Below are 12,553 nucleotides of genomic sequence, written 5' to 3'. Positions count from 1 at the left end.
CTGACAAAATTATCTGGCGAGTTTTGAAAATGTTGAGACAACTACATGCAGGGTCCCTTTTGAAACAATGGCAATGGAAAGGCGATTTACATATAGCCAATATGTGGGGCTTTAACTTCCCTCCAAAATATCATCCCCCTCCTCAAATAATATACTGGATTAAGCCATTTATGGGTGAGTATAAGTTGAATGTAGATGGTAGCTCCAAGAACAATCAAAATGCTGCAAGTGGAGGAGTCCTTCGGGATCATTCAAGTAAACTGATCTTTGGTTTTTCACAAAATATAAATCCTTGTAATTCCCTACAAGCGGAGCTTCATGCTTTATACCGAGGTCTGCTCTTATGCAAACAACGGAATATAAATAACCTATGGATAGAAATGGATGCATTAGTGGTTGTACAGATGATCTAAAACTCCCACAAAAGGTCACATGACATCCGGTATTTGTTGGAGTCCATAAGGAAGTGTCTTAGCAGCATTTCATTCAGAATATCGCATATTTATCGAGAAGGCAATCAAGCAGCAGACTTCCTCTCTAACCAGGGATACATGCATCACCATCTACGTGCTTTCTCACAGGCCCAAGGTGAACTGCATGGCATGCTAAAATTATATAGATTAAATTTACCATATGTTCGGTTTAAAATATTTCCGTTCACCCATTCTTCAGATCAGAAGAAAATGCTAATGCCATTACCCACGAGCCTGCTCAAATTGTTTGCCACCTGCGAGAAAACAAAGTTAGTAGGGGAAAGAGGGGCACTAAATAAGTTTGAGTATTATTTATGTATACCGCAAGATACTCTGTTTGTACATTTCTTGAATCACATCTATAGTTCCAATTATCAAAATGCAGCTTTTCTTGGATAAAAGAATCATCTTGTTTTCATTCTTGGAATTTTAAATTTCTTGATACCTGTTTGAATTGAAAGTGAATTTTTTTACAGGTCATGAAAGGAAGACAGCGAGGTCTACAGGAAAAGGCTGGTAGTTTCTTCTGCCAGGTGTGCAAAGCGTTCTTCAAATTCTTCGAGGGATTGGAGGAGCATTACAATGATCTTAAAACCAAACACAAAGGGGCATCTGTTTGCCACACCTGCGAACAAGTGCACCATAAGGGAGCGCATGTGAGATGTTCCAGAGGAGGAACAAGTTCCGGACGAGGAATAAAATGAAGTTTAAGATGCAAAACGACTGCAGGTGATTCTGATTTGTGAATGGTAGAGTTTTTTTGTTTCTGTCTGCCAAGTGGTGGTTTTTGGTTTGACTTTGCTCCATCAACCCCTTGTTTGTGATGCTACCAAAACTTTTGTAGGTAGTTGGTTTGACAATTATACCATCACTTTTCAAAAAACCAAAAAAAAAAAAGCAGTTCTAAGGTAATTTCATGATAAGCTAAACACAATTCATCATTAATAACCAAGTGCATCAAATCTCTTTTCTAATGAACTCTTAGGCCTTTGTCAAACAGCACATCCATACACAGAAGTTCATTGAAAGCAAATGCAACGCGGCCACCAAACTTTAGAAAGCCTTAAAACTCTTAAATCAGTCACATTAAACATAGAACTAGTATAACTGTTTTAGCCTCTATAAAGTCCTAAGTCAGTCAAAGACTGAATAGTTCTGCATTTCTTTGACACACAGTCTTCTTTTTCCTTGATCCTTCTGCTACATAGAGCATCACGAAAATCCCTGCCAGCCCTTTTCAGTAACTAAACTCAAAATATCGGCACTGCAAATTCTAGAAACAAGAGGACAGACGATAGCAACTGGTAAAGCATCAGAAGAGTGAATCTATAGATTCAGGAAAAAGAAAGCGGTAGGCAGGGAAGAGAATGCTCACCGCTACCGGTAGATACGGAGATGGAAAGAAGGGAAATTAGGAAACTCGAAAGACCTAAAGTGCCGTCGTTTTAGCTTCTAGCAGTATACTCTTGGCTGTGTCTGCGGTAATGAGTGATAGAGCGACAAATGGCAATTTTTGGTTCACTTGCACGCATGGGCTTTATATAGAGAAAGTCAAGCTGTAAGTGTTAAATAAAAGCCACATGCCCCTCTGATTCTATACAAAATTTTCTTTCTTCTTCTCCAACACCACCGCAACTCTCATCCGCCGCTCCACTCAACCTGTGAGTTCTCGTCCAACTTCTTCTTTCCTTGACAGGTACCTACTCTTCGAATGGACAATTTTTTATCAATATAAACCATTCTATTTTTTCATTATTAGACTGGCTTACAAAATTTTTAGCTTTAGGGCTGTGAACTTTCCGTTTCCTGAATTTTACCTTCAACATTCAAAGTTGAACATTTTACTCACTCCTCTTGCCTCCAATTATGGTAATTGGCTGCTTAATTATCCTAGTTTGTTGAGGTAGAGGAAAAAGAAGAGGGCAAGTAGCAGTAGCAGCCATGAGTCTTGTTGTTTCAGCCGGTGGTCACTCCTTCTGTTTGCAGGCCCGTAGAGGGTTTTCAATTTCGAAATCAAAAGTGCCCAAATTGAGCCCGCGAGCTGCTTTGACAGAAGCCAGACCCAGAGTCAATGGTTCACTTGCGGTGCAAGTATTGAGAGGGGACCGAGCGGAGGACCTGCAGGCCGAGGCCAGGGCCATGGCACGTGCTGCCAATGCCTCTATCTACAGCCCTGAACTGCTTGCGCGCAAGTATGGGTCACGGCCTGTCCAGGTGATACTTTTGATTTGAACCGAATCAATGATAAAATAGAAGTCGTTATAAGGAATTAGTTAGGTTTCAAGTTTTTCTGATGAGAATGAAATTCCTGTGATTAGGCATTGAAGAGGACTTTGGAAATCTTGGTAGCCTTAGGTTCTTTTGCTTTGAAACTGTTGTTGGAGCAAAGGAATGGAATGCTGGATCGAAACAAGAGAAAGCGAGCCGCTGAGTTGAGGACGATCTTCACCAGATTAGGGCCTACTTTTGTAAAGCTAGGTCAGGGGTTATCCACTAGGCCTGACATCTGCCCACCCGAGTATCTTGAGGAGCTCGCTAGGCTGCAGGTTATTTTCTCTCTTTTCTTGGGGTTTTGATTTTGCTGTTATGCTCCTTAAACAGTTCCTTGGCTTGGATTAATTTCATTGACGTCCATCTTTATTAAGTCAGTCTGCTATTTGTAGGATGCTCTGCCTACATTTCCTGATGCAGATGCATTCTCATGCATCGAAACAGAGTTGGGGGTGCCGCTTGACTCCATTTTCTCTTCAATATCCCCTTCTCCTATTGCAGCCGCCAGTTTAGGCCAAGTCTACAAAGCTCAACTTAAGCGTTCCGGCCAAACAGTTGCTGTCAAGGTGCAACGACCTGGTATTGAAGAAGCTATTGGACTTGATTTTTACCTCATAAGAGGCCTAGGATTACTCATTAATAAATATGTTGACATCATCTCCAGCGATGTTGTTGCCCTGATTGATGAATTTGCCCGCAGAGTTTATCAAGAGCTCAACTATGTGCAGGTTAGGTTTTTTCACCAATCTTATAACATCATTTTGTATTTGATTCCCTCCTTTGGCTTGAAGAACAAAAACATCCTCAACAATCCATCAACTTTCTTTTCTTTTAGGGAAAATTTGCCATGTATATCTTTTCAGAATTTGTGAAACAGAATAACAAAAAGAGGTGCATTTGTCTTAATTTCTGTACCATTTTTTGGGGTATGATTGTTAATTTTGACAGGTGCCTGCAGGAGGGACAGAATGCAAGGAAATTCAAGATGTTGTATGCTGACAGGGAGGATATCCTTGTTCCAGATATCTTTTGGAATTATACAAGTGGCAAAGTATTGACAATGGATTGGGTTGATGGAGTGAAACTGAATGAGCAAGCTGCCATTGAAAGTCAAGGTTTGAAGGTTTTGGATTTAGTGAACACAGGTATCCAGTGCAGCCTTAGGCAGCTGCTAGAGTATGGATATTTTCATGCGGATCCTCATCCTGGAAATCTTTTGGCAACACCCGAGGGAAAGCTGGCTTTTCTCGATTTTGGAATGATGAGTGAGACCCCAGAGGAAGCTAGATCTGCTATCATTGGTCATGTTGTTCACATGGTCAATCGGGATTATGAAGCTATGGCTCGTGATTACTATGCTCTAGATTTCTTGTCCCCTGATGTAGATGTCGCCCCAATTGTGCCAGCACTGCGAGACTTCTTTGATGATGCTCTTAGCTACACTGTGAGCGAACTAAACTTCAAAACGCTAGTTGATGGTTTAGGTGCTGTTTTATATCAATACCCGTTTAATGGTGAGCTGATCTTTTTCATTTACTTTTGAGAGCTATCCTCAAGTCTGTTTACTGTATGCTTATATAATGGACCTTAACTGCGTTGTTGTATTGTAGTAAATGAAACAGTGCTTCTTTGACTGTTTTCTTGCTAACTTATTAACTTTTTTCAAAAAAATTTTACCACTATCATCATTTTGTATCCTGAAATTCCGATGTCTCAAAAAAACAGCTCCTTTTTTCTCAATACCCCCAAAGACTGAGCGAGGAGGGAGTGGATGCTATAACGTGGATAATTTCTTATGGATTCTAATGTTTTGGGTTTTCCATTTACTTGCAGTTCCTGCCTATTATGCACTGATATTGAGGTCGCTTACCGTGCTAGAAGGGTTAGCCCTTTATGCTGATCCTAATTTTAAGGTGCTGGCTGCCTCATACCCATACTTTGCTAAAAGGCTTCTAACAGATCCAAATCCATATCTGAGAGATGCTCTTATAGAGTTGCTTTTTAAGGATGGGAGGTTTAGGCATGTATTTGCTTCTACTGATTTACATGTCCTCTTTTTCTCTGCACATTTTGTTTGATGATATCTGCCCACCTAAAATCCCTGTAATTTCTGTTTGTGATAGGTGGAATAGACTAGAAAACCTTCTTGTTCAGGGAAGAAAGGACCGAGATTTCTCCGCGAAAGATGCTTTGCAACCTGTTTTAAAGCTACTACTGGGACCAGATGGTGAAGAGCTTAGGACTTTAGTAATTAAAGAGGCTGTTCGTGTTACTGAAGCTGTTGTTCTATGCACAGTTGTTGATACATACAACTCTGTACCCCCTTTTATGCGTACTCTAATGTTCAATGGCAATGGAGGTGGACCGCTTGTAATGAGTGCTACTGAATTGGAAAGCATGATAGAGCTTCGGGACCAGGTCTTTAGAATCTGGGGGCTTCTTCGTTCCTCTGAAAATTTTGATCCAGCACTTTTCCAGCCTATTTTACAAGTAAGTAAACCTTATTTGTGGTATAGTTTGGTTACAGTAGAAAAGAATATACAAAGACAACACAGAGAGAGAGACAGAGACAGAGAGAGAGAAGCCATAATTATTGCAACACTGTCTCACACTACTGTTAAAATTTCATTTTAATTGGTTTTAATGTCTGTCAGCTCTTTTAGTCAAAATACTTTTGGATGATTGATATATTATACTTTATTGAGGGCTAGTATTAATTGTTGATATAGGGTTTAAAATTGCATAAGATGCTCTCTTATTGATGTAGTCCAGAATTAATTCTAAGCTCTTATACATTTTCTTGTATCTGGTCATAAGCATGGACGATGATAACACTTCGTAAGCATGTGAACGTGAAGACTCATGGCATCAGAGTGTTAAGGAGTTAAATAAATAAAAACTCTAGATTATTAAGCTATGAACTTAGTAGCTCAATGACAGTTTCATTGACCCTCTGCCCTTCCACCGAAAAAATGGCTGCCCAAAGATTCTAAAATCAAATAGGGAAATACTTTGTCTGCCTTTTCGTGAAAGGTCTTCACCAGGAACTCTTTTTCATTGTGTTCAATAAATTTGAATGTTACTGTAGTGTGAATTGAGCAGCAAAGCTGTTAGGAGGTACTGATTTATAGTTTAAAAGTTGATGCTTTGATGGCTATGGGAAAATTGACAATCCTAGGACTATTTTCTCGAGCTCCAGAGACCACCTTTCCAAGATGTGCATATATTTTTGTAATTTCACCAAGATGTCTTTCAAGAACATTTTTTTTTAACAAAAAAAATTGCAATCATTCTTAATTGATCCTTTAAAAGGCCCGATGTTAGAAGCTCTGGGGAGTTCATGCTGAAAGTAAATGAGGATCTAACTTTTGGAAGTAGCAATTGGCCCAAATCATTTCTTTACACAATTATAATATTTAATGGAGCTGGCTAATGAAGGGTTCTTGAGCAGGTCCTTCAACAACCTGATGCACGAATTCTAGGGGGGCGTGTGGTTGGTGGGATCACTCAGCGTCTTGCAGCTCGCTTACTGCAACAAGTTCTTCGAACACCAGCAGTTCCTACTTCAAGCTTATGAACATTGAACTTTGGGTAAGCTGATAAATGTATTTTGTACACCTGAAAATCTACAAACCATTCTTTTCCTGTCAGTTTATTCAACTAAAAGGAATGATGTCAGAAAAATTATACCAAAAAGAATACACCTTTTTGGGAATGTACCTTCTTATCAAAGAATACACTTTTTGCAAACTGTTTCTATTTGTTCAATGGTAGATGTATACATCCCCTGCCTAAAGTTTGGGTTTGGAATAAACATTACATAAAAATAACATGTGGTTTGGCATGAAAAAATGTTGCCAACTTTTTTAATTTTATTATGTCCTTAACCATAGGATTTTTTTGTTATAATTTACCAAGAAAGGTAATAGGGAATGAACACATTTACAGAAATTCAACCTTGTTCAAGAAACTATTGGGTTCAGTATTAAGTGTATGTATCTCTTTTTTCAAATCCCTCATTTATCCAAAAAAAAATAAATCAATTTACAGGAAAGTAAAGATATTCACAGAAATTCAACCATGCATTGTGTTTAATAAACTGTTGGACTATTTTTTCTTTTTGGTGGTGCAAGGGCTTGCAGCTTTTGGGGGGGTGGGGAGGGAGCCAAACGGCTCAGCGGTAACATATTATTTGGGTCTGGATATATGTTTCTTTCCTATTACGAAATAAAGTTGACATTGTAAAATGAGGGAGAAATTTGAGTTGATAACTCTTGGATTTGTATATCTTGCTTTGCAAGAAGAATAAATGATCAAATTATTTGATGCTTAATTGTGTTATTATGGTGATTGGATGATGTCAAAGATGGTGCGTTTATTTAGCGAGAGTGTGAAGTTAATAAAGGTCGTAATTGTTTAAGCATCAGGCTTACTTGTTTTATATGGTTAGTGTTTGGATTTAATCATTTCAAGTGTTGATTGTTTTTGTGTCACTTTATGTTCCTTTAGTTTAATTTGTGCTGGAACAAGTGTATAAGCCCTAGACAAGAAGCTATCGTGTGGCCTACTCAGGCATTTTCCTCGGGAGATCCACTCGCAAATATTATGTGTCATAAATGGGAGTAGGAAGCATGAAGAGTGGGCATTTCTTTTTCATACATAAAATAACAAGTATGAAATATGGATGCATGAGACTGTGTTTAATCTTGCAGAAGTCACGGTTAAAGGATTGAGGCCTGTAATTTTATCTCTAGGTCCCATTTCAAAGTTCTTTGAGGATTCTAATAACAGCTTGGGTTTCAGCCAATGAAATATGATTTATACAAGATTGACTAACATTGCATTGCAGGGTGAGAAGCGCAAGGAAGGAGAAACAGCAACATATAGCAAGGCAAGAGCTAGAATGTTACAATTGCTTCTAACTGCTTGATAAGTAGTGTATTTATTAAGTTAAAAGCTTTGTTGTATTAGTGCTTGCTGCCAAATATCAGCCTCATAGGATCTGTGTGATCTCCTTTTACAAGAAAGCTTCATCAATACCATTTTTCATATGAACATATTAAGAAGATACCTTAATACATGATTAATTTATTCAACATCTTATGATTAAGGAACATGTAAGCTTTGACAAGCTCCTCCTTGACCATGAAAAGTACAGAAGCTGCAAAAACACTCTGTACTATCTTAGTGCTCATCCCCTGGTAAAAGCCACGCAATCCCTCGTACCTCATCATTTTGATTATCGCATCAACTGTACCTGCCCAGTTACCATTTTTGCCAAACCATTACCAATTACCATGGAGATGGCGGACACCTAAAGTAACTACTAAACCCCTTTGAACAAGACCAAAACAGTTTGTCATATGACAGGTGAAAGCAAAGGTTACACTAAATGTGGATGGCAATTGATATTTACCTTACCAAACAAGACAAAGAAGTAGCCAGAGCTACTCTAGGACTCCAATGTCAGTTGAGAATTTTAAAGCCTTAAGCCTATAAACAGAATTTAGACGACACATGTACACAGCGGCAAGCCAGGCTACTGAAACCTGGATTCGCAGCCTCTTTCCATACCTACGTAAATAGTTTCTCATAATAGCTACTAAAGCTTAAAAGAGCAAGGGGCAGTGTGCGTGACTAGTTAGAAAAGCTATATATATGTATTTGGGACCATCACCAAAACCTTTTCTGAAGCCACTTAACTTTGATATCACCCACTTATAATAATGGATGAGGATCCTCCAGTCAAATGCTTCCTGATGATCAAATTCATTGCTGAAACTAGAATAATAAAGGTAACTTCTAAGTAAGACTTTTGACAACATACTCTAAATCAAAAGGTTTCAGAACAAGTAAATATGACAGAAGCTGAATACTTGGTAAAGGTGCAAAGAAAGAAAACTAAAGCCATTTTGAAAATGGGAAATCAGAATATGCATAAAATCAATTGCTGTCAACATGGAATTAGCTACAAATAGGATTACAGCCAGATAGATCATATGAGGGAGCATGTTTGAATGTTGTAATATTGCTACACAACCAGATATGCTTTATTAAGCATAACTTTGGCAATACCAGATCCACCAAAAAAAGATTAGGATCCTATATACATATATATGATCAGTGACAAGTCATAAATGAACACAACAGGATGACTGAAGAGTGAGTGCATAAAATGTGTAAGGAAGCTGTGAATTTAGAATGAAACTAAACTAGAGCAAGATCCAAGAAAGGGATGTAGAAGATCCATAATACATGCATAATTCAATATACAACGCCTGTAACTTATAACTTGCAGCTTCCTAAGAATACATTATTGGCATGAGGTGGCTAACCATCGGCAAAGATAATGGCTCATGCAAACTACAAAATCTGACACTCAAGAAAAAATAGAAAAGGTGTACCCCAGTTATTATAAAGTCACCCCAGCCAAAGCTATGTTATTGCAGATAAATTGTCGAAGAAGGTTTATTCATTTATAACATGAAGGAAAGAAACGCAGTGACAGCAAAGATGATAAATTGGCCAAGATGTTTGAAAATCGTGATAGGGCTGAATTCATCTGATAACAAACCTGAATATCTCAGTGATATATTTCCACCAATCTCCTGCTTAGCTTGAAGCCTTGACTGTACAAGTATTTAAGAGAATAAAAACAGTAAGTGGCTTCAAAAATGTTGCTGCAAGACAAGGACATAAAAAGGAATCATCACATTTGCATTGACGAATTGCACAACTATTTCTGAATTCCCGAGGATGAATTTCTGCCAAACTTTACCTTGACAACCAGCAGAGGGTATGTTGTTACAGTTGCCCCAAGTTTTGCCAAGGCTCCTAGTGCAAACACCTGCTAATACAAGACAGCAAGGCAGAAAAAGTTAGGCAAGGCCACCATTGGCTATTTCTATTTTTCGATGGATTGGACTAGTTACATAGTGGGGAGGAGAAGAGGTTGAAAAGTCATTGATGGTATCAAATTGAACATTTGAGTATAGTTTGGGTACCAAATATGTGATTAACCCATTGTAATTCTATCTTTTGTTTCAACAAAAAAAAAAGTTATCTTCATTTTAGATGATATATTACAAACAAGTTTTTGAGTGTTTTGATGCCAATGGGGCAAAACCAAATTGACATAAAAATGCAACTCCAATATTATCATGCAGCATGCATCCCAACACTATTAGTTTGTCTCAAAGATATCTTGTACCTCCAAAGCTGTTACATTTTTTAATCCATGCTTATTATTAGCAGCACGTTTTTCCTTCAGACGCTTTAATGAGCTCTCATATATCGTGAACTGGATTGAGGGATTACACACCTGGCATTACATAAAATCTTCCATCAATCAGAAGCAACTAAATAATTTATCCATCGTTTAAAGATATCACTGTAGAGGCTAACCATAATGAGTGTTGGGATGATTCCTTTCCAGAATCCACGTATTCCTGCTTCTGCATAAACTTCACGAGCCTAGATAATTATGAAACATATACACTTGTGATTTGCAATGAACGAATATGATGCTTGTCATTTGCATCATAATAGGATAAAAATTATGCATAATTTTGAAAATCACAAACTCCAAGAATAAATAAAATATCTATTTAAAGTTAATAAAGAAAAAAAACCAGAGAAAATGATCACACCAATTATATATGTCCATGTCAGAAAGAGTGTAACAGCAACCTTTCCCCAACCCTGAACCCCAAGGAGTGCTTAAAAAAATTGGAAAGAGAGCTGCACAGATACCAACCGCGTGAATGGTTCCATAAGGATGAGGCTTTGTTGAATCAAGCTCAGCCAATTTATCTTGCAGTCTTGAACCTATTAAGCTGCTTTCAGAAGCCTCCCTCAATAGAGCTTCCCTTTTTGACTCCGCAATTTTTCTTTCTGCTTGAATATGAGTCTGAAGTAAAAACAGAGAATGCCATGTTGTTGATCTTCAGGGGATCACAATCACTATATACAGACCAAACTATCTCACTTTGTGAGCATTCAATGGTTACGAATTTTCGCAAAGCCTACTTGTAGGAGTTGGGTGGAACTGCCATTACAAATAAAATTATACTCCAGTATAGTAGTACAGAGAGAGCATCATTCATAGATATTAATACTGTGGTGTATTATACATAAATTAGAAATTCTAGTGGGTATGCAACATTGTGTTAACACAAACTTATTTGGTATATACACTAAACCTTCAAAAACCAGCACTAGTTGTACCACAGACTACAGCAATAGAGGGATACAAAAGGAAAGCAACAACAGACCTGCATACGGGTCACAAGAACCCATATTGGGTTTGTTAGCAATACGTTCAAGGACCTGCAGGATGAGATTATTTTTGTCAATTATTGAGGAAAGTGGAAAGCCTCTTCATTCATTAGAAGGCAGCATTACTTGTCCTTTCTTTCCCTGGTCTAACTATTACACTTTTCTGCAGCACAGGAATTGAATTTGATATTTTAGAACCAAAACGCATTTCCAAGAAAATAAAAAGAAAACCTATAGCTAGGGGATGTGTATTACATTATTAATCCCCACCCTGATGTGTCAGCGCATGGAAAGTTAGTCGTATCTTAAATTGGAATGGCATAGAAAGGGATGAGTTACCCTGCAAGAGCGGCTACAAGGAGCCAAGAAAACATGCCAACAGTGCCATCCCCGCGGCCATTTTGCTTACGGGCCCTTGCAATAACCTCAGCCTTATTTTTGAATAGCTGATAAAAGTAGTAGTAAATGCCCTGAGACCATGACATGAACATTAATACTGTTAGAGTATAAAGTGAGCAGGAAGAGCCTGAGTAAAAAAATAATGCTATAAAATAGAAAACAAAGGCAGTAGCAAGTGAAATACGTACCTGTGAAGCAGCAGTGCCAAATAAAGAAGGCTTAAGCCCCGAGTAAAGTCCTCCCCAGCCTTCAGTTCGTAGGACCTACATGAAGAATCCAACCTCAATTAGGGCCCGAGCCAGACAGAAGCTGCTGGAAAATCACTTGGAAGCATAAGCAATTTGAAAGATGACAAGTGACGTATATACATGGAGGATCTGAAGAAGCGTGCCAGTGCCAGAAGCGGCAGCGGGGGGTTTGGACCTGGCGATTCTCTCCGTTTGTTGACGCGTGTTCACCTTTGTTATATTGGCTCAGGATCATGAAACTTTTCGAAGCCATTTGCTTCTCTTTTGATTTAATTTAATTCGAAAAAGAAGAAAACATTAAGACAGAGTACCGTCTGAAGGGGATAAGTGATGATCTGAGCAACGATTCCAGCGCCTGCTCCTGCCACTCCATTCGCTATTGCGTTGGACATTCTTTCTTCCTCCTCTCCTCTCCTCGTTATCCTCTACCTACTGTCTCAGTTCCGACACTTCATTTTCATATTAATCCACTTGCGCTGTCCTGCATTCATTGCTTTCTACTCATTGACGGTTAACGGTTACAGTTTCTTACAGCCCTAAACTTGTTTTTCCTTCTTTTAACCCGACGTTAAAATAGAGTAGAATAGGGGCAATTACAAATAAGTGAAATGGACTCAAGATATTGACTAAAGGATGTAATGAAGCTAAAAAATGAGACCCGAGTGTTTTTTGGTTATGAAATCAATTACCTCTTTCTTCCCTTCGCCATAATGTATAAAATTCCAAAATTAATATGTACATGTATTAATATAGTAATTTGTATATTATTAAAACAATATGTACTTTAATATATACATTATAATACATAATAATGGAGAGTCATTCACCCTTAATTTTTTTATATTTTAAGATATAGTATTGTTATTTTTAAACAATAAAATAAGA

General features: G+C 38.1%; 2 protein-coding genes across 13 annotated transcripts; one reads left to right on the top strand and one right to left on the bottom strand.

The window, feature by feature from the left end:
• Window positions 1–315: 315 nt before the first annotated feature.
• On the bottom strand, window positions 316–12,129 carry LOC110426125 (peroxisomal nicotinamide adenine dinucleotide carrier-like). Of its 7 annotated transcripts, XM_021441234.1 has the most exons (12): window positions 11,980–12,129; window positions 11,789–11,878; window positions 11,609–11,683; window positions 11,361–11,491; window positions 11,018–11,072; window positions 10,501–10,653; window positions 10,149–10,217; window positions 9,955–10,065; window positions 9,523–9,591; window positions 9,319–9,373; window positions 919–1,098; window positions 316–727 (listed from the first exon to the last, which is right to left on the bottom strand). In XM_021441234.1, the coding sequence occupies exons 1-11, from the start codon at window positions 12,058–12,060 to the stop codon at window positions 974–976; spliced, it is 1,014 nt and encodes a 337-aa protein (XP_021296909.1). In that variant the 5' UTR covers window positions 12,061–12,129; the 3' UTR covers window positions 316–727; window positions 919–973. The 7 variants fall into 7 exon arrangements, with proteins under 7 accessions (XP_021296909.1, XP_089641376.1, XP_021296912.1 ...); XM_089785250.1 differs by lacking the exon at window positions 919–1,098 and having other exon boundaries at window positions 9,319–9,424; XM_021441237.1 differs by lacking the exon at window positions 919–1,098.
• On the top strand, window positions 1,577–6,896 carry LOC110426123 (Protein kinase superfamily protein). Of its 6 annotated transcripts, XM_089785247.1 has the most exons (9): window positions 1,577–2,169; window positions 2,368–2,687; window positions 2,792–3,019; window positions 3,137–3,472; window positions 3,703–4,258; window positions 4,578–4,764; window positions 4,868–5,234; window positions 6,196–6,335; window positions 6,878–6,896. In XM_089785247.1, exons 2-8 carry the CDS (start codon window positions 2,415–2,417, stop codon window positions 6,319–6,321), a joined length of 2,073 nt encoding a protein of 690 aa, XP_089641373.1. In that variant the 5' UTR covers window positions 1,577–2,169; window positions 2,368–2,414; the 3' UTR covers window positions 6,322–6,335; window positions 6,878–6,896. The 6 variants fall into 6 exon arrangements, with proteins under 6 accessions (XP_089641373.1, XP_021296905.1, XP_021296903.1 ...); XM_021441230.2 differs by lacking the exon at window positions 6,878–6,896 and having other exon boundaries at window positions 2,381–2,687; window positions 6,196–6,843; XM_021441228.2 differs by lacking the exon at window positions 6,878–6,896 and having other exon boundaries at window positions 1,578–2,169; window positions 6,196–6,843.
• Window positions 12,130–12,553: the final 424 nt, after the last annotated feature.

This window comes from Theobroma umbraticum, unplaced genomic scaffold, assembly GCF_002168275.2.
Source record: "Theobroma umbraticum cultivar Fairchild unplaced genomic scaffold, ASM216827v3 scaffold_55.0, whole genome shotgun sequence".
In the NCBI taxonomy this organism is placed as follows: Eukaryota; Viridiplantae; Streptophyta; class Magnoliopsida; order Malvales; family Malvaceae; genus Theobroma; species Theobroma umbraticum.
Note: the sequence above shows the minus strand (reverse complement) of the source record. Positions and strands in the feature narration are given on the sequence as shown.

What these genes read in the sequence shown, in the direction of transcription:
- LOC110426123 (XM_089785247.1), top strand. Translation starts at nt 2,415, where the DNA reads ATGAGTCTTGTTGTTTCAGCCGGTGGTCACTCCTTCTGTTTGCAGGCC. An exon ending in ATGGGTCACGGCCTGTCCAG is followed by an intron (nt 2,688 to 2,791) that starts GTGATACTTTTG and finishes TCCTGTGATTAG; the next exon opens with GCATTGAAGAGGACTTTGGA. An exon ending in AGGAGCTCGCTAGGCTGCAG is followed by an intron (nt 3,020 to 3,136) that starts GTTATTTTCTCT and finishes TGCTATTTGTAG; the next exon opens with GATGCTCTGCCTACATTTCC.
- LOC110426125 (XM_021441233.2), bottom strand. Translation starts at nt 12,060, where the DNA reads ATGTCCAACGCAATAGCGAATGGAGTGGCAGGAGCAGGCGCTGGAATC. An exon ending in CGCTTCTTCAGATCCTCCAT is followed by an intron (nt 11,684 to 11,788) that starts GTATATACGTCA and finishes TTCTTCATGTAG; the next exon opens with GTCCTACGAACTGAAGGCTG. An exon ending in CTTATGGAACCATTCACGCG is followed by an intron (nt 10,218 to 10,500) that starts GTTGGTATCTGT and finishes ATAATTATCTAG; the next exon opens with GCTCGTGAAGTTTATGCAGA.